At 33.0% G+C, this 22655-nt stretch overlaps 1 protein-coding gene across 1 annotated transcript; it reads left to right on the top strand.

The window, feature by feature from the left end:
* Positions 1-13765: 13765 nt before the first annotated feature.
* LOC131599929 (plastid-lipid-associated protein, chloroplastic-like) lies at positions 13766-15537 on the top strand. Its single transcript, XM_058872167.1, has 3 exons — positions 13766-14383; positions 14703-14898; positions 15115-15537. Exons 1-3 carry the CDS (start codon positions 13944-13946, stop codon positions 15427-15429), a joined length of 951 nt encoding a protein of 316 aa, XP_058728150.1. The 5' UTR covers positions 13766-13943; the 3' UTR covers positions 15430-15537.
* Positions 15538-22655: the final 7118 nt, after the last annotated feature.

The raw sequence follows: 22655 nt of genomic DNA on the forward strand, positions 1-22655 counted from the left end.
TGAAGTTAGCATTGTCGTTAACTAAGTTGACTAGAAAGGGGCAAGCGTTTATTTGGGATTCCAAGTGTGAAGAAGGATTCCAAGAGTTGAAGAAGAGGTTGACTAGTGCTCCGATCTTGATTTTGCCGAATCTGACGGAATCTTTTGTGGTTTATTGTGATGCTTCGTTGATGGAATTGGGAGGTGTATTAATGCAGAATCAAGAGGTTGTAGCTTCTGCGTTGAGACAACTCAAAGTGCATGAAAGGAATTATCCGACTCATGATTTAGAATTGGCAGCGGTAGTCTTTGGATTGAAATTATGGAGACATTATCTGTATGGTTCGAGGTTTGAAGTATTTAGTGATCAAAAGAGTCTAAAGTATCTCTTTGATTAGAAAGAGCTTAATATGAGATAAAGAATATGGTTAGAGTTTCTTAAAGATTATGATTTTGGGCTGAATTACCATCCATGTAAAGTGAATATCGTTGCTGATGCATTGAGTAGGAATTCCTTACATATGTCTACGCTAATGGTGCGGGAATTGAATTTAATTGAACAATTCCGAGATTTAAGTTTGGTATGTGAAAGTACTCCTAATAGTATTAAATTGGGTATGCTAAAGCTGACGAGTGGTATCCTTGATGAGGTTAGAGAAGGTCAGAAAGCTGATGTGGATTTGGTTAATAAATTGACTTTAATTAACCAAGGAAAAGGATGTGATTTCAGGATTGATGAGAATGGTATAATGAGGTTTGGTGATCGAGTTTGTGTTCCTGATGTTGCCGAGTTGAGAAAAAACATTCTTGAAGAAGGACATCGTAGTGGATTGAGTATTCATCCAGGTGCTACCAAGATGTATCATGATTTGAAGAAGTTATTTTGGTGTCCTGGAATGAAGAAAGAGATTGCTAAATTTGTCTACTCTTGTTTGACTTTCCAGAAGTCGGAAATTGAACATCAGAAGCTATATGGTGCTATGCAACCGTTGTTTATTCCGAAATGGAAGTGGGATAGCATATCTATGGATTTTGTTTCTGGTTTGCCGAGGACGGTTAAGAATTGTGAAGCTATCTGGGTTATTGTTGATAGATTGACGAAGTCTGCTCACTTTATACCGATGAGAATGGATTATTCAATGGAGAAGTTAGCTCAATTGTATATTGAGAAGATAGTGAGTTTACATGGTATTCCTACGAGTATTGTGTCGGATAGAGATCCAAGGTTTACATCGAGATTCTAGGAAGGTTTGCAGAAAGTGTTGGGTACTAAGTTGAGATTGAGTTCTGCTTATCATCCGCAGACTGATGGTCAGACGGAGAGAACGATTCAATCGTTGGAAGATTTATTGCGTGCTTGTGTGTTGGAAAAAGGTGGTGCGTGGGATAGTTATTTACCTTTTATTGAATTTACCTAAAATAACATTTTTCATTCGAGCATTGGTATGGCTCCGTTTGAAGCTTTGTATAGTAGAAGATGTAGGACGCCATTATATTGGTATGAATCCGGTGAGAGTGCGGTAATTGGACCAGAGATTGTTCAAGAGACGACAGAAAAGATTAAAATGATTCAGGAGAAGATGAAAGCTTCTCAGAGTCGTCAGAAGAGCTATCACGATAAGAGACTTAGAACATTTGAATTTCAAGAAGGAGATCATGTGTTTCTGAGAGTGACTCCTACGACGGGTGTTGGTCGAGCGCTGAAGTCAAGGAAGTTGACACCGTGTTTTATTGGTCCGTTTCAAATTATTGGAAGAGTAGGAGAAGTGGCTTATCGTGTTGCTTTACCACCGACGCTTGCGAATTTGCATGATGTATTTCATGTGTCTCAACTGAGGAAATACATTGTGGATCCGTCTCATGTGATCCAAGTGGATGATGTGCAGGTAAAAGACAATTTGACATTTGAGGCATTGCCTATGAGGATCGAAGACCAAAAATCGAAGCAGTTGCGTGACAAGGAGATAGCCTTAGTTCGAGTAGCTTGGGGAGGAGCAGCAGGTGGAAATGTTACCTGGGAACTGGAGAGTCAGATGAAGGACTCTTATCCTGAGTTGTTCACTTGAGGTATGTTTTCGAGGACGAAAACTCTTTTAGTGGGGGAGAGTTGTAACACCCCATATTTTCTCTACATTAATTTGATTAAGATTTAAATTAATTAATTGGAAGAGTTTAATATTTTAATTGAATTAAGTGGAGAAATTGAGGATTAATGTAATTGGGCCAAAGTTGTAGTTAGTAAAGAGGGGGTAAGATTACTAAGCCTTTTTACTAAAGTTATACTCTATTTTCATAAAATAAGGAATTGCAAATAGAAAAGGATAAAGGGAACAAAAGAGGAAAAAGAAGAACGTGAAAGAGAGAAGAAGAGCATAGAAAGAGGAAGAGGAAGATTCAAGGCTTTGCATCAAGGTAAAGGGGGACTCTTCCTTTTAATATCTCTTATGTGATTATAGGTAATAGAACTGATTAAGATATGGTTTGATTCAATTGGATATATTGGGATTGTTAGGTTTGGGGATACCGTAGTTTAGGATAATTGATGAAATTGCATGAACTATTGTTTGAAAACTCGTTTTTGTTGATGTTTGATGATGTGTGATGATGTATCTGATGATTTTATGCCTTTAATCGATGCTTAGAAGTAATTTTGGGTGAAGGATGTGTTGAATCGCAGGTCTGTCACAGAGGTGAAATTATGCATAGTCGCACGTCCGCTAAGCGGCCCCTGGCTCGCTAAGCGGATGCTGTTCGTTTTTCAAAAAAATAAAAGGGCTCGCTAAGCGGACCTAGCCTACTAAGCGGAGGTCCAACGTAGTTAGCTTTTGCCATAGACCGCTTGAAGCGGGGTTATTGAATTTCAGGTGCATAAGCGCGCTTGAAGGTCGCTGAGCGGACCTTGCTGTATGCAAATTTTCCAAACTTTGAAATACTGTAACTTTTGATCCATGTATCCTTTTTATGTGCCATTTTGGGCGTTGCAAATTTAATTAAATGTTTTATAGTATAAAATAGAGAAATGGGCAGTGGCCCGATTTTATTTAAAAACTCGATTTAATTGCTTTGGTGAAATGAACATTGTGCATATGTGTGATCTTGTGAGTATGACAATGTGTTGGTGTAGTGATGAATGAATTGAGGCATTGTTATGTTTCTTGTGATAAGTATGTAAATGATTGAATGATTGTGTAAGCATATGCATACTTTATCGGTGATGGAAATGGTGAGTTATAGTGAGACGATGCGGTGCATCGGATCGGTGATGTTTTTAAGTATGTCATATGTGTGCATTCATTCATAAGCATTCGGTGATGGATCCCGGTGAGGTTGGATCAATGGTGGACATAATTTCCATTGTGTGGAATTCGTGTCAATGAGACTGTATCTCGGTAATGTTTAGATCGGTCAGGTGGATTAATTCCACGGCTTATTGGTACCACATGCATATAGTGTCATTCGATTCATATACATTTGTCATAACATGATTGAATGAATTCCAGTATTATGCTAGGTGATGTAATTGTTGTGGTTGATGAATGATAATAGGAAATCTGAATATATTGCAAATTGGGTGAATGATATACTATTATGTTTTGTTGTTTATGAATGCAAAATATTTATTAATTGTGAATGAGACTCACCCTTACATGTTAATATTTTTAGATTGAGGAGTAGTGGCGTATTGCTCGGTGAGGATAGCTTATAGAGCTCATCCAGTAGTTCGGTGTCGTGTCAGTCATGCTCTGATAGTGTAACACTGGGGAACGATTTAGTTAGAGTTTGAATTGCGTACTTTATTTTGGTGGTTTTGGTTTTATTCCATTACTTTGATTTGATGATGTATACTTTCCGTTGTGTTAAACATGATGTGGTTTAATTGGTGAATAGTTTCTAATAAGGCATGACAATTGACACATGTTTGTTTTAAATTAATTGTGGCACCCTTGGTTGCATGTTTTTACTCTGATTATTTTATTAATTGTCGCGGGGTTTAGAAGGGTGTTACATAGGTAATTACCAAAATTACATACACACGTCGTAGTTTAGCCTTGTTTTATTTTTGGTAATTACCTACGCACGCCGTAGTTCAGCCTATTTTATTTTTGGTAATTACATACGCACGCCGTAGTTCAACCCTATTTTATTTTTGGCAATTACCTACGCACGCTGTAGTTCAACCCTGTTTTATTTTTGATAATTACCTACACACGCCGTAGTTCACCCTGTTTTATTTTTAGTAATTACCTACGCACGCCGTAGTTCACCCTTGTTTTATTATTGGTAATTGTCATACCCCAAAATTTGCCCATACTAGTTCTCTTATACAAAGTCAAATCAGTACATAAAGCTCCAGGATACACTCTCCTATGCAAGTGCCTCTGAACTAGGGTTTTGCTTTTCTCAAAGGAAAGTCAGGTTCTGATATCTCAAATGGACCTCATAACCTCTCATATGCTTCAAAGGATCCTCCTGCCTACTTTCAAGCTCTGAATCAAAAGATTGCTCATCCAACGGCCCAAACGATCAATAATCGACTGGTTGACCTAAAAGTCAAACCATGGTCAAACCACAGTCAAAATTCCTGATTTTTGGTCAACATCAACATTTTAATGTTAGATTCATCATTTGATCAAGGGTTAATCATGATTCATCAAGGAAAGATCAGAAATCAACAATTTCAAAAGTTTCTAAATTAGGGTTTCATAGGAGAAAGTCAACCCAACTTTGACCAGCCATAACTTTCACATGGAACATCAAAAATTTCCCATCCAAAGCTCCATTTGAAGGAAATTGAATTCCCTACAATTTTGTCTCTCACAAACCAAGTCTAAAAGTGCTTCATTTGAGAGATATGGATCAAAACATTACAGGTCCTTCTAAAAGTCAACAAAAAGTCATCTTTTTGCAAAGAAGTGTACACGAACATGGAAACTTCAATGAAGACGAAACCAAAAGGAGTGTTTTAAGGACTCTTTGAGATTTCTAAAAAGTATGAGAACACCTTCATATGGCAAAAATTGAAAGAGATATGAGGCTCAGAAGTTGGTTAAATTTCAACAAAATGATAAAATCCTAATTGTATAATTTTGTGTTTTTGAGCTAATGGGCCTAACTATTGGACTTCAAACGTGTCTTTGGCATAACTTGCACCAAGCCTTTGAATCATATTATAAAATGCTGACGAAAATCAGGCAGAGTAACAGTAGGATAACAAGGTCTAGAGGTGCGAAGTTCAACAAATCCAAATCTCCAAGATGCTCGGGATAGTAACTAATAGTCCATAAAGAGTCTTAATTCCTTTTTATTGTTTGAGTTATTTATTAATGTTTTAGCATAAAAATAGAGTGTGGTCCAAATGGACAAAAAGAAAATAGCAAAAATAAAACGTCCAAATGGACAAAAAGAAAATAGCAAAAATAAAAAGTCCAAATGGACAAAGTGAAAATAGCAAAAACATAAACAAAAGTGTCCAAATAGGCAAAGAGAAAATAGCGGAAACATAAACATGATGAATGATAAAGTAAAGCATAAAGCGAGAAATATAAAGAGCAATATAATAAAGTGCGGAAATTAAAGTCAATTTTTAATTGTTAAAGATGACCATCTTGAAACTTGTCAAGTATATCATCAAAGTGTTAGTAATGAAGATCGATGGTGAGTGAAGGATGTTCTCGGATTTAAATTCAATGAAAGTTTATCAGAAGATTGATAAAATCATAGCGACTACACGATAAATTTCCATAAGTCTTAAATCAACCGCATACAATTCTCTTCCATTTTTGATCTTTTTTTATTCAGGATAATGTTGCGCTATGTTAAGTAGATCGCCAAGTGATTTATGTAGAAATCACCCTACAACGAGCCCGGTCAACAATCTTTGTGCTAATGTATGCTAGAAAATGATATGTAGATCGTTCTCCAAAAGCAATACCGCACGAAAAGAAAAAAAAGGTAGCGATCTCGTCTTCATCAAGAATCCATAAGAATTCTCAAGGTATTGAAGACTTTCATCAATCAAAATAAAAAGAAATAAAAGATGGAAATACATTAAAAAGTTCCTTCCATCTTCAAGTTCAATCACTTAATATTGCGGATTCAGATTTTCATCCTATCAACGCCCTAAGTCCATTGACTTTTAAGAGGAATTAGACCTCTAAACTTGTAGTTCTAAGAAAATAAGAATGGATTAGAAGAAGATAGATATTGAAAAACCTCACAAACTCTCACCAAATGGATTATTAAGTATTAAATCAAAGAGAAAAATTAAAACAATTTTTTTTAGTATTTTGATATATAATAAAAAAACTAATACTAATATATTTTTGTATTTTTGAATATTAAAAAGATAAAAAAAATTATAAAAAAACTTTAATGAAAATAAAACTAAAACCAATGGGTTACCAAGACAGAAACATGGGGTGTCAATACAAAGGAAATTCGCTGGGTTACCAATTCATCTAACAGTTTGTCAATTATAGGGATAGGAAATCAATCTTTGATTATGATTGCGTTGAGTGCTCGATAATCAACACAAAAATGACAATTGTCATCCTTTTCTTGACTAGGAGGATAGGGGATGAGAAAGGGTTGTTACTTTGGACAATTATTCCTTCCTATAACCTATCTTGAATGAGGGAGGTCATTGCTTCCTTTTGAGAATGAGGATAGCGGTATGGTCATATGATGGTCATATGGTCGGGAAGGTGGGAGGCTAGGATTACCTTTAAATATAGTGGGTATTTATTAATGAGTTCAATTATATTGGAGTCAAGTTGGACTGGGAGATGTTCTGCTGGAAGAGGGTTAGTCTATGTAATTGTGTTTTGTATTTCATAAGGCTGAAGGTGAAAAGAAACAATGGAGTTTGTGTGGATAAGTTGGCGAAGTTGGTGAAATGTGGTTAGGGTAGGCGAGGTTTTAGGGTCACCGGTAAGAGTAATTTATGTGTCTTTGTGGTTAAATGTTATCGAAGGGATGGAAAAATCAGCATGAACAAGACCTAGTGTGTGTAACCAAGCCATCCCAAGGACTACATCCGCACCTTCTATTCACAATAGGTAAAATGGGAGGGAGAAAAGTTTGTCTTTGAGGGTAAGTTGGACATTGTTGTAAATGCCTTCACATTTAAGATGTGATTCATTTTCAACCATCACATAAAATTATGGAATATAGGTAGTTGGTAGGTTAAGATGGTGAGCAATTATGGGTTGGAGAATATTATGAGTGATGTCAGTATCCACTAAAACCATCACTGGAGGTCCTCCAATTAGACCTTGGAATTTGAGAGTTTGTGGAGAAAACTGACTCGTCAAAGCTTGAGGTGATAATTGGAAATATGTGTCATTGGATTCTGCCTCAACAACCTTTTCATGAAGAAGTTCATCCATTTGTGATGTATCATGAATTTCTTCTTCGACAAGAAGTAAACGAAATCTGCTAGAGACACACTTGTGGCCAGGGAAGAATTTGAGAGCACCAATGATATATTTATTTAGGATAACATTCAGATCTAAGCTGCTAAAGGAAGATAAACATAAAATAACTTGAACATTTTCATTAAACAACTCCAGCTAAATACTACAACTTAAATAGTAGGATTATCTAAGTCATTAGGCCTGGGCCACTTTTGAAAAGACAACAAAAATATAAAAGAAAATAATTACTAATTCATATCCTATTAGGGGTGTTCATGGTGTGGGTCGACCCACGAACCCGCTAACCCAAACCGAACCAACCCATAAATTATCCGAACTCATTCATTTTACGGGTATATTCAACTCAACCCGCAACAACCCATATAGTTTTGGTTCGGATATCGGGTTTGAGTTTTGCAACCCGCGGACCTGTTGACCCAATCCATTGATATGACAATAGTAATTTCTTATTTTTTTAAATAGAAATATAAAATTATTATCTCAGTACTAACCATAATTGTTCCAAAAAAACTTTATTCTCCACGAATAATACTACTATATCAATGAGTTTATGTAATTCTAAGACCAAATGTTGTTCCTTTTTTTCTTTTGTATCATTTCCAACTTACGTATTTTATAAAAATAATGTATTTTGTAGAATTTTATAATATTATCTAGTGTTATATGATGTGCTTCATCCATTTTGTGTTTTAGAAAAGAATATAAATGTATTGAATTGTGCTACAATATTTTTAAATTTTAAAAAACTATTATTTTTTAATTTAAAACACAATCCATGAATCCAACGCAACCCAACCCATAAATAAACGGGTCAGTTTGGATCGATTTTGATAATGAAATTACATGTTGGATTACGAATCCAATCCATTGAAATTTAAATGAGTTGGGTAACGGGTTAGGTCAAACTCGGTCCAACCCAACTCATGTACACCCCCTAGTTTTAATATTGAATGCAATTTTGAAGCCCATTTGAGTTGTCTTTGTTTCTTTTTTGAACTTTTGCATTTGGATTCTAACAATATTGGTTTAGATAAATGCTCTTTAAGATTCTTCTTAACATTAAATTTAAATTTTTAACTAAAAAAATCCTTTTCATATCCATTTTCTTGTTTGTGTTTCTATTTTTATTTACTAACTTTGTTAAAATTATATAATTTAGTTAAATCTTTAAACCGTATGAAAGTAATCAAATCCATGCCATATTTATAAATTTAAACGATAAATTTGATCAACTAATTTATTTATAAGCACGAGTAATCTACAAATTCATTTACTATAAATATCTATCTAAATTTTTTATCAAAGAAAAGTTTAGTTATCGTGCAGTTTCAGAGAACGCACAATTTATTTCCCAAGTCGGCAAGTCTCGGTTGTTCTCTTATTTTCTCCTTGCAAAATTCTAAAATCTCAAACATCCACCTGTCCTATTTTGTGACCATGATAACTGCTTACAAAAGCCTTAAAGTCTCTATTATGCTATTTTTAGTATATTTCCTTGCTATAGTTACAAGTCTTTTTCCTTTTCCATTATTTGAGTGTGGTGAAAATCCAACTTTACCCTTCTCCTAAATACTTCAAAATGCAAATAATTTTTATATTTCGTGAGTGTATAAAATTTACACTTCTAACACAATGAAACGCTTTTGTTATCGATTTAAATTTATATGTTTGTAATTTCATTAATAAATATAATTTAGTCAGTAAAAACTCACAGCGACGAAAATCTAATACATTACAAAATTTACTTTAAAAATTGGGCTACTTTTTAAAGTCATTCAAAAAGAGTAAAATAGTTTTCTTGAACATTAAACATACACATAATTTTTATTTAAGATGTATTATAATAGTCTGTGTTTTAATGGTTTTGCAAGTGTATTTCAATTTAGTGAAGGCTTTAGAAATTAGGTCTCGAAATTTCATAAGAATCGGCTTAAGTTCCACAATCACATATGTGAGTCTTCAGAAATACTCCTATAGCCTAAATACGCCTCATATCGAGTATAGATCTTATTAATAGCTTTTATTATCTCATCCTCTTATTGCTTCAGAATTCATGTTTTACTTATTATTTATACTCACATTATCATCTCATAGTACTCTAAATTTGTTATTACCCATTGAACTTATTTCTTGACATCTCCAGTCATTTAGGTCGAGTTACCATCATAAGCAACTCATTTCTCTATAGGCATTAGTTTCATATTCTTTGATGTATTATGAACTTTCTCTCTAACTAATCCTTTTGTCAAATGATCAACTAAATTTTCATCAGTGTGTACATGATCCACTATTACAGATCCTTTAGAGATACGATATCTAATAGTGTTGTGCTTTCTTCCAATTTGACGTCTTTTACCATTATAATAACGATTCTCAAATTTTGCAATAGTTGCGGTACTATCGCACTGGATCAAAACAGCTGGCATATATTTTTCCCACAAATGGATCTTAGCTAGAAAACATCTTAACCAACTTGCTTCTTCACTAGTAGTCGCTAATGCTATCATCTTAGACTCCATCATGTACTGGGCCAAGATAGTTTGTTTCTTTAATTTTCTAGATACAACTCCTCAAGTTATACTAAATACATAGCCACTAGTTATTTGGAATTATCTAATAAGGTATTCCAATCAGTATCAATGTATCCTTCAAGTAAAATATGAAATCTCTTATAATATAAATCGAGATTCATGGTCCTTTTAAGGTACCTCATGACTGGCTTAATAGCTTGTCAATGCTCATTACTCAGTCTACTAGTAAACCTGCACAACAATCCTACAACATATGCAATATCAAGTCTAGTACAATCAGTGGCATACATAAGACTGCCAATGATGCTCACATATTATGTTTGACTGACACTTTCACTAGTATTCTTAAATAGTTTCACACTTGGATCTTATGGTGTACACACATGTTTACATTTAAAGTAATTATATTTCTTTAAGATCTTCTCCATATAATGAGATTGATCCAAAGAAATTCCTTTTTCGGATCTAGTGATCTTGATTCCAAGAATCGCACTCGCTTCTCTAAGGTCTCTCATATCAAAGTTGTTGCTCAACAATGATTTCAAACCATTAACGGCCCAGATGTTTGATCCAAATATGAGTAAATCGTCTACATGGAGACATATAATAGTGCAAATGCAATTCTCAGATAATAAACGCATTTGTCACTTTCATTCACTTAGTACCCATTCAATATCATTAATATATCCGACTTTTCATGTCATTGCTTTGGAGCTTGTTTTAGACGATACAGAGACTTATCTAACTTATAAACCTTGTTTTCTTGCCCATGAATTACAAACCCTTCGAGTTTCTCCATATAGATCTCTTCTTCTAAGTCATCATTTAAAAAAGTTATTTTAACATCCATTTGGTGTACTATTAAGTTATAAATAGCAACAATTGAAATTAGTATCCTAATGGATGTAATTCTAGTGACTGGAGAAAAGGTATCGAAGAAATCTATATTTTCTCTTTGCCTAATACCTTTGGTTACAAGGCGTGCCTTATATTTATCAATTGCTCCATCAGGTTTTAGTTTCTTTTTCAAAAACCATTTACAACCGATTGATTTGCAACCAAGAGGCAAGTCTACTAAGTGGCAAGTCTTGTTAGATTTTAGAGAATCAATCTCGTCGTTAATAGCTTTTTGCCACAAATTTTCATCCAAAGATGATACGGCTTTGAAGATTTGTTGGATCTTCTTTTACTATATAGGCTGCATAATCGGGCCCATAATATTTAGCAACTCTTACTCGTTTACTTGGTCAAAGTTTTGTTTCTACTCCGTCGTTGCTTTCGGTGTTTCTTATCACAAGAATGTGATTCGATTCAGTGTCCTCACTATTTCTCAATTTGAAAGGAAATTTATCTTCATAGAATTCAACATCATTTGATTCTATGATCACTTTAGCATTTAGGTCATAACATTTATGTGCCTTACTGTTTGTTGCATACCCAATGAATACACATTCATAGGATCCGGAATTCCCAATGACACTTTCATATTTGTGTATGTTTTGAGCATGAATGTTCCACTTCTCCAATACCAATATTAGTGGTGGAGGTAACTCCCAACGACACTTTCATATTCGCGTATGTTTTGAACACTGCACAATCATAACCGACATGACGAGAGGAGTCAATGTCGAACCACAACCATCAGATTCACCAATCATCCTGACTTCATTGATCAAAGCAATAAATTGCTCATCAGTCAGGTTAACCTTTGCATTAGGGGCAACACAAAATTTAAGCCTGATCTTACGTTTCTTAATCATATGACCTATTTTCTACAATATAACCAAGAGAATACATCATTTTCATTTATTTATGGTGGTGGTTATTGTCTATCAATTAGAGTAATGTGGGTCCTTGAAAGGTTCTCATTCTTAATTCGGTTCACAACATTGCGGTTCTCATTCTTTAATCATTTTTCAAATGACTTCAAAACTACAAAAAATTTATTTTTGTTGTTTGAAACAACCAATATATTTTTTTTGATCTTGCCTCTAAGATTCTTCTTCAACTCGAATGTGAATAATCAGATTCTCAATTAAAAAGAATATTGTTTTGTGGTGAAATAAATTTTCTAAAAACTTTGAAACTAGGGGGACAACTTGGTAATAATAAAAACAATTTGAAATTATTCATCTAAACACACACCTTTTGTAATGTTCTTATAAGCAATCTATTGAAGTTTGTAAGATTTAGCCTCCACAGACCTTTCATTTATATCATTTGATACTTTAGGTAGTGGCTAACAAAATACTTATTTGCTCCATCTTCTTCAGGGTTATACTTTTTTTCAAAGTATCTCAAGCCTATTTTACAGTATCGGAGTTATTGTAATAATTATACAGATCATCAGCGAGTCCATTAAAAGTATGATTTTGTAGAGATAATCATTCTCTTTCCATAAGACGATTTCTTTTCTAAGCTAATAATCATTCACTTTAATCTGTGCTGCAAATTCAACTTTAGCACCATTAAGTGTACCATCTGAATCCGTTGATTTATTACCGTTAATTTGCTCGGATGATCCACATGAGCAACAGAAATGTCATCGGTTAGAACGTTGACAACTTTTTTCTTCAAAAAAGTTGCAAATTTTGTTGTCACCGTTTGAAGTGACTTCCCTCAAACTTAAACGGTTTGTTAGAGACAACAGCTTGTGGAAATACTAATAATTCCTTCGATAGTCATGACATTTCAAAACGTCTTAAAATTGTTGTTTAATGATTTTGAAAAATTTGTCACCAAAGAAATTATCAGGTAGAGTCGCGGACTAGATCACTTTCTTTAAAACGTTTCACGACACTTTTTAAAATTATGCAAAACAGTCAAACTACCGCACCACCTGCAGGATAGTCATATTTATAAATATCTATGAAACTTTAACATTATGAATATTGTTATTTATCTGATAAACATATTATTTGAGTAAATTAATAATACTTACAAAAACTCAACAATTCTATAATACCATTATCAATAATGTACGTTTTGTCGCAAAATAGAAAAAGGTACTATAATCTTTTTTAACATAAAATAGTGTAATATGAAACAAAAGTAATTTTATTCAAATTTTCTTAAATATATATGTGACAAAAGTTACATACAGTGTAATAAGAAACAAAAGTAATTTTATTCAAATTATATTGAGCCTCAACAAATCTTTGAGAAACATAGGAGGAGTTTTAATAGTTTTTTTATTACTAGAGTTTTAAACTTTTAATAGAAATTGATCTCTAAATTATATATTTAAGGTAAAAAAAATTAGTTTAAATTTAAAACATAGTTGTTATATTTTATTAATATAATTTTTTTATTATAACTGACTGAAAATAATAGTATAAAATATTTTTATATCAACAATAATATAAAACAATTATTAAATTCATTATAAAATATAATTGTTGACTATAACTATTTTACGAGTTATTGTAATTAATCTTTAAAAAGTTACAAATATTTAGTTTAGTATTATCTTTGGTCTTATCTATAAGGATAAATAGGGTCAAAGGTCAAAGAAATTATTGTGGTTTTTTTCAACGGTTTTTTTTACTAAACTAACTTCAACACTAAATAATTTCACACATCTAATATTGAAAATTAATTAATTTTTTTAGTAATATCAAATAGTATAAAATCATTTAAGTAATAAATACTTCTTAAAATTTATGTTTTTATTTTTTATATTTAGAAAAAGTTTCAAAAAATTTCTGATATTGATTAAAGGATCAAGAGAATATTCTTAATAAAAAAATTGAGAGAACAAGTTTGTCTTTTGATCTCAAGAACACACTTTTTTCGTTTCACAACAATGTTTTCGTACACATCTGAATCCTCAAAGATATCTTAACCGTTTTGCTTCTTCAGGACAAACAAATCTCAACCGTTGGTAATCGCGTCTCGCTGGAATCTTACAAACCCACCGCTTCACTGTTCCTCTCGCTCACCCTCTCAATAAAATCTCTGTTTTCTCTCTCTTCAGTCTTCACTCTCACAACAAAAAATGGCGTCTCTCTCTCACCTCAACCAGCTCCTCCACACAAACACCCTCCCCGTCACACCTCCCAACTCCACACCTTCAATCTCCCCACCGACCACCACAGTCGGATTCCGAAGCAAACAGTTCGGGAGACCAATTGTGTTGGCAGATGTTTCGAGGCGGATGGTGTATGTTCAGGCTAACACCAGCGACGATGAGTGGGGTACAGAGAAGGAGGTGCCTTCTCCGGCTGTGGCGGTTACGGAGGTGAAATTGGCCGATGGTGAGACGCAGAAGGTGAAGAAGGCTTTGGTTGGTTCGTTTTATGGGACGGATCGTGGATTGAAGGCGACGAGTGAAACGAGAGCGGAGATTGTTGAGCTTATTACTCAGCTTGAGGCGAAGAATCCAACTCCTGCTTCTAATGATGCTTTGACTCTGCTCAATGGAAAATGGATTCTCGCGTAAGTTTATTTGTTTTACTGTTTCATTTGATTCTTGTGTGTTTTTAGCTATGAAAGACAATAGATGTTAAACACGTTAGAAATTGCGTATCTCTGCGCAACTGCATACATTAATCCCTCGAGCTGGGGAGGACCACAATGGACTCGACTAATCCCTCGAGTTGGGGAGGACCAGAATGGACAGTTTTAATTTTAGAGACTAATTCAAAATTAAGCTTATGACTGTGCAAGTTATTAGATGAAAATAATGGCGGTTTATTTATAGTTTGTGTTTTTTTGCTAACAAACTTATCTTAGGGTTGAATTTGTGGTTCTGCAGGTATACATCCTTTGCAGGTTTATTTCCATTGCTATCGAGTGGACTACTACCATTGCTTACGGTTGAAGAAATATCTCAGACTATTGACTCTGAAAGTTTAACTGTCCAAAACTCTGTTCAGTTTGCCGGTCCATTAACAACCACCTCAATTAGTACCAACGCCAAATTTGAAATTCGAAGTCCAAATCGTTTGCAGGTCTGTTCATCCTCCTTCTTCTCTATTACTCCCTCTGATCCTTAATATAAGAAATAATCAATATATTCGGTCTACATATAGTCCCGTAGAAATACATCCATAATTCAATGAATCTAAAAAGTAATTTTTTTCTTATATTAAAGACCAGAGAGAGGATTATTATTTTTCCTGTGAAATTTAGGCTATTGGTCTCACTCATATTGCGCGTTATTATAGATCAAGTTTGAGGAAGGCATCATAGGCACTCCACAACTGACAGATTCATTAGAGATACCAGAAAATGTGGAATTCTTGGGGCAAAAAATTGATCTATCACCTTTCAAAGGCATACTTACTTCTGTCCAAAGCACTGCTTCATCAGTTGTGCAAACAATTTCCAATCAGCCTCCATTGAAGATTCCAATTTCCAACAGCAAAGCTCAATCCTGGTTGCTTACTACATATCTTGATGAAGAGCTGCGTATCTCAAGAGGTGATGGTGGCAGTGTGTTTGTTCTTATCAAAGAAGGAAGTTCTCTTTTGACAAACTAAAGAAATTATATTGGCTTACTTTCTTGGTCATTGTATATGTAATAATAGTTTCCAGTTGTTCGGTTGTTGTTATAATTTCGTAATAAGTAACACTGGAATAGATACAAATATGTTATAGTACTTGATAATTTGGGAATCAAGATCTGAACTAAAATAGAAAAAAAAAATGAAAATGACTTGTTATCTAATCTATGCATGGGGCTCACAGTTTTGTATTTGTATAATCTGTTACATATTTTAATAAGTAAATGGTTTTTTTTTTTTGTTGAAGTAAACATACTCATTGCATTTTCAATAAAAATTAAGTTTTCAATGCAGGGTGGAGCATAATCAAAAGATTGGTAACTAGTATAAAAACGGGATAGATGTGTTGCAAATGTAAACCATCATTTGAACTCTAGGCCTCATTCTCAAACACTAACTTGAATTAAGCCTTAAGAACTGGTAATAATTTGTTTTCATAATCTAGAATTAGGCTACTATTTCGTAAAATGTGGATAATTTATTCAATTGGACATAATCTCGATGGAATTAAGCTAAATGGAGGTTTACCTTTGAAGTCAAAACATATTAGCATTTTAGTTTAATACTTATTATTCCTCTTGCATTTTGGTTTCTTAACTTACAATTTTTTTTTCTTATCTTAACTTTTCAAAACGTATTTATTTAGTTATTTCCATTTAAATATTTGTACAACAACAACGATTTAGTCTTATTTCATTAAGTTGGATTACCTACATGGATCAAGTTTTGCCATAATGTTTTATCTAAAATGATATTTCTATCAAAATTGTTAATCTCAACATCTTTCTTAATAACTTCTTTTATAATCTTTTTAGGTCTTCTTCTTTTTCTAATTGTTTTGCCATAATGTTTTATCTAAAATGATATTTCTATCAAAATTGTTAATCTCAACATCTTTCTTAATAACTTCTTTTATAATCTTTTTAGGTCTTCTTCTTTTTCTAATTATTTGACTTCTTTTCATCTAATATACCCTCTTTATCACATAATTTATAAGTCTTTTCTCTACATGTTCAAACCACCTAAGTCTAATTTCCACCATCTTCTCTATTTTAGGTGTTACTCCAACACACTCTCTAATATTTTCATTTCTAATCTTATCATGTCTAGTTTTATCATATATCCAACATAACATCCTTATCTCCGCTACACTTACTTTATTCTCGTGTTGATTCTTAACCTCCCAACATTATGTTCCGTACAACATCACAAGTCTTAGTGCAGTTCGATAAAATTTTCCCTTCAGCTTGAGTGGTACTTTAAATAACATAGAACCCCTGATGCCCTTCTCCATTTTGGTCACCCAACTTGAATTTGATGGCTTACATCCCTTCTATTTCTTTATCATTTTATATTTCGAACACAAGATATTTAAAACCGTGTGACTTGGGGATGATATGATCTCTAACTTTCACCACTAGGTTTGAGACATTTCTTTTTTTTGTTAAACTTAGATTTCATATACTCTGTCTTATTTCTACTTAGGCGAAAACTATGTGGTTTTAAAACTCATCTCCAAGTCACCAACCTCTCATTTAAATCCTCCTTCAAATCTCTAAGTAGGATTATATATCTACAAAAAGAATGCATCTTGGTGCTAGTTTTTGAATGTGTTTCGTGAATATATCCAAAATTAAGGTAAAAAGATATGGCTTAGGGTTGAACCTTGATGCAAACCTATTGTAATGGGGAAATCGTCAGTCATTCTAACATGTGCCTGCAGACTAGTCGATACCCTCTCATACATATCTTGGATACAAAACTTGCCTATAGAGCAAAGACAGTGGCTATTGATATTGTTGATGGGTCATTTAGCGAGCAGTATAAAATAATTCAGGATTATGCAAATGAATTGTTGAGGTCAAATCTTGGTTCTATTATGAAAGTGACAAGTCAACCATTTCAAGTGGAGAGGACAACATTGAGCATCTTGAGAGATAACTAAGCTCACATTTTCAAAGGATGTATATTTGTTTTAAGTCCTGCAACGACAGTGTTTTCAAGTTCAGGCCTATAATAGGTTTGGAAGGCTACTTCTTGAAAGGTTATTATGGTGGTAAATACTTGCAACAAATGGAAGGAACCTAAATGACCAAATGTTATCAATTCAATTTGTTGTTGTGGAAAGTGAAACCAAGGATTCATGGAGTTGGTTCTTAGAACTTTGATATCTTATCTAAGAGGTGCAAGATAATACAAGACATACACATTCATCAGTGATCAACAAAAAGTAATTTGTTCTGACAATGTATTTTTCTAAGTTAACTGTTATTTTCCGAGTTGAATGTAATTTCTGAGTTGAATGTATTTTAATGCATGAACTATTACCAACTCTTGACGAATTGCTCCCTGAAGTGGACCAAAAATTTTGTGTCAGGTATATTATATCACTTTAGTCCCCTATCTTTATATATGTTTCATTATTATTTAACTATGGGTTTTGTGTATTTCAAGGCATCTATACAATAGCATTAGGAAGAAATATCCAGGCATCAAGCTCAAAGAACCGATGTGGAAAGCTGTTACAGCCAGTTATATGAATGCATTTGAAAAGGCTATGCTGAAAATGAAGGATGTAAATGAGGAGGTATTCAAGCACTTGACAAAGATTCCACCAAGGTTTTGGAGTAAGTCTAGGTTCAGGCCCAATACACTATGTGATACTTTAGTGAATAATAAGTCAGAGGCATTCAACTCTATTTTTGTCACAGCTAGGGCCAAACCAATTGTAACAATGATTGGAGAAATCAGAGTGTATCTCATGTTGAGGTGGGGGTAAAATAAGCAGAAGGTTATCAAATATGAAGCATATATTCTACCAAATATCAAGAGAAGGATAACAAAGGAATCAGAAAAACCAATAATTAGATTTTGAGATATTGAATGCTGACTTTGTTTTACATTTGGATTGTGTTTTACATTTGGATTGTGTTTTACATTTAGTTATGAAGATGAATTGTTATTGTGTTTTACACATGCATGCAGTTAAATATGGTTAAAAGTTAAACATATCTCATATAATGGTTTAAAGTATACTGTAAGTCTGCCCAATAAGGAGTGGTCTTGAAGGAGATTGTTGTTGACAAGGTTGCCATGCTGTCATGCAATATCCGACATGAAAGCTCAACAATTGCAGTTTGACAATTTTGTGTCTGACTGCTGCAAAATAGCATGTTATGAGGCATGCTATGCATTTGTAATTGTTAAGAGTCATCGGACAATATATGGTCTGAACATGTCCTTATAAGTGGGGGCAATCCTCACCCTACAAGCCGGTTTTGTAGGGTTGAGTTAAGCCTAACCACACTTCTTAACACGGTATCAGAGCCTCGTTTAAGATCCGGTGGGCCACCTTCTATGGTTTCCGCTATCGGGCCATCCGCCATTTATTTCCACGCTCCAGTTGTCTAGTCCTGGGCGTGAGGGGGTGCGTTAAGAGTCATCGGACAATATATGGTCTGAACATGTCCTTATAAGTGGGGGCAATCCTCACCCTACAAGCCGGTTTTGTAGGGTTGAGTTAAGCCTAACCACACTTCTTAACAGTAATATATCTAGTGAATATGGAAATTGTGTGGCAGAAAATAAATTATGTTGATTTACAACCACCACCAATCAAAAGACAAACAATAAGGTCAAAGAAGAAGAGGACCAGGGATGCATCAGAGAATATGAGAGATGAGACATAACTGAAGCGAACTAACTTTAGAATCAAGTGCAGTAGGTGCCAAATGATTGGGCACAAAAAATCTACTTGCAAACTGTCTACACCAAGTCAGACAACTCAACCTGAACCAAGTCACACAACTCATCATGGAACAAGTCATCATGGTCCAAGTCAGCCTGAACCAAGTAATCCTGCACCAAGTCAGTCTACATCAATTCAACTTGAAGCAACTGCAGTGTGGTTTTATGTCTTATATGTTTTTGTATTACTGTATGTATAAATTTGGCTTTTTTAGTGTCAATGAACACAAAATCTGGCTTTTTATATTAGTGTCAATGAACACATACTTTGGCTTTGTATTAGTGTTAATAAACACAAATTTTGTAATGTTATGCCAAAATATCCATAATATGTAACAAAGATCTTACTTCTCATTATGTTAATGCAAACAACATTTTGTACTTTCATTACTTTGACTTTTGATTGTGCTTGCTTTAAAGCCAATAACAAACATCATTTTGGTTCTAGTAAATAACATTTAACAGGAAGAATGTATTTACAGTTTGGTTAGAGTGTCAAACCTAATTATTTTAATTTAGTCTCTTTTCTAATCACAAAGATTTCAACTTAGTCCCTTTATTTATTACGTTAATTTCAATTAAGTCCCTTCTCTCTCAAATATAATATTTCTGGTCCTTTATTTAATATTTTTTGTTTCATTAAGATTGTTGTATTGCAATATTGTTTTCATCAACCCATTTCTTTTAACCAACAGAGAAATTACAAAATTCCATAACATGAAATTACATATTATTTTGCGCATAACCCTGTTTGAAATACATGGTTAAAAGCACTACATTCAAGACTAAACTAATAATGTCAAACACCATTACAATTTTCAACATTCCTCTTGTGTGGACAACCTCATTCTTCAACTTTTAAATTTTCTTCCTTTGCCTTTCAATCTTCAAATCCCTTATATCAACAACTTCATCACCTACCCACTTGAAAAATTGCATCCCTTCTCCATATGATTTATGTAATTCCTACAACCCCAAAACTTTTTCCCAACATTCACATTGTTCAAATCTGTAACGGTACGAATAACACACATTTCTTGACACCAACACTCCCTCCTCTTGTTTCTTATGACCATAGATCCAAATAATCCACAACTTTGGTTGTTTTATTTTTGAATACGTGCTGGAATTCATTGAAATTTCATCAAAAATTAGGAAGATAATGGTTTAGATGAAGAGGAATCTTGAAGAAATTTGAAAGAAGAAGGATGAAGGAAGAAGATGAATAGTAATCCTACCCAATTTCAGTAAACGCATGAATGATAAAATGAAGCTTACAACGTTAATATAAGCCTTTGCTGGATCATGATGTAGGTTAACCCTTGCTGTTATACCACATCATCGTAATTAACGTTTTTTCAACCAATTTAACGAAAAATGATTAAGTTGGCTAATAGAACCACTGTTAAGGGACTAATTTGCAATATTTATTAGATAAGAGACTAAAGTGAAATATGAAATTAAGTTAAAAATTTCAGCACAAAACTGATTCAATCTAATTACTTTAAATGTATTGAATACGTTAATGTGTTAAAATCTGATTGCATGAAATACTGATCCATGAGAGACACACCACACGTACATTAGGTAAAAAAAAGACACTTTTTATTCAACATTTCTGGTGTTTTTCTAAAATTATCTTGTTAGTGTACATTGGTCACTTATTCATCTAGTACCTATGTAGTTTGTAGTGCACTTCCTAATGAAGTTTTGGAAGTTTTATCATCCATAGTAAGATATATTTGTATTCCATTTCATACAAGAACATTGCTCAAACCTTAACTACAAAAGACACATAAATGCTTAAACTCGGGCCTTGTTAACTTGAGCGTATATATTGGCTTCGCCCAGGGGATCTAACTTGTGCTTCACCTAATTCATTTTTGAAACTAAGTGACATATTTTTAGAAAATACCTTTACTCATGACAGGTACACCAAATAAATGTTTGTTCTGGTGTTAGGTGGAGATAAATTGCTTCACCTACCAATCATTCAATTTAGGAGAGCTTTTGATATGGGTTTTGATATTGGTAAGGGGCGCGGTTAAATATATTACAGTCTCTTTGAAAAAATATATAAAGCCATAAAAATAACCGTATGATGATTTATCAAAACAAAATCATAAATTGCAAGTATGATCCAAATTCCAAACTATGCAATCATGTTTATATGTTCAAATGTGCTTTTGAATACCTTCTCATGCAAATGTTATAATCCAAAATGTTAGTTAGTATGGGAAACAAAGATGGATTAATAACCCAAATGACATATTAATAACTCGTTTGAGGGACTGATCATAGGGAGATTGGCCAGTATGGTATGTGATGTGCTTTGCCTTCCGTTTTTTGTACTTGAGTGCTCTACCATCGATATTATAATTTATAGCCAACTTAATATTATCTTAAAAAATGATCTCATTTAGTCTTTCATTTGATTTAATGACACATTTCAAAATTTTCAATTTATAAATTTAATTGATATTTCATATTTAATTTTCAATTTTTATTAATATAATTGATCCAATTAATTTATCTTAACACAAGTTTTGATAATTATATCTTATCTCATTTCAAAATATGTCTCTTTTACATAGTAAATATATGTTGCAAGTTAATTTTTAGAGAAAAATATTTTAAACAGTTAGGCCTACATTTTTATTATTAAGGGTGACAAAAGCAAGTTCAATTTAGGTTTGTCCAAGACTTCAAGTAAAAATAAAATTAAGCAAACATAATTGAGGATGTATGTCTAAATTTTGATCTAACTCAAAAAATTAAAAAAAAACGACAAAGCCTATAAAAATAAAATAAATTTTGAATCTATAATTTTTTTTTTTAATTTCTGCATTTGAAAAAATTCAAAAAAAATTAAAAATTAAAATTTTTTGGTTCACTTAAAAAAGATGCAGATAAAATACACATATCTCTAAACCTAACCCATTTTGTTAACCCTATATATTTTAATATTTAAAAAAAAAACAACACATAACAAAACTTATTTTAAAATACTTGGTTCTTGTTTAACTATTTAACATATATTAACGAAACAAGCATCTAGCATCACACTAATTTTAATGAGATCAATTTTAGCACAATCAAATTCATTTAGCATAGAACTAATAAAACATTTACCAAAATATACTTAAGTGAAAAATTATAATTTTAAATAATTAACAATTTATTTAGGTTTAACAAAATTATTTATATACTTCAATTATCAATCAAGTCATCCAAACATTTTAAAATACCTCAATAAAATATAAAAAAATAATTTTATCTCCATTCAATCAAAATCAAGATCCAAAAATATTCCAAAAGAAAAAGATAAGACTCTTTTATCTCACGACAATGACAATAATAGTAAGCTAAAAAATCGGCGGGTCGGTATATTCGGGTCCGGAAAGTGTTTCTTTTCTTACTCTTTTTATTTTTTACATTTAAATTTGTTAGTAGTA

The sequence above is a fragment of the Vicia villosa genome, linkage group LG4, assembly GCF_029867415.1.
Source record: "Vicia villosa cultivar HV-30 ecotype Madison, WI linkage group LG4, Vvil1.0, whole genome shotgun sequence".
Lineage (NCBI taxonomy): Eukaryota > Viridiplantae > Streptophyta > Magnoliopsida > Fabales > Fabaceae > Vicia > Vicia villosa.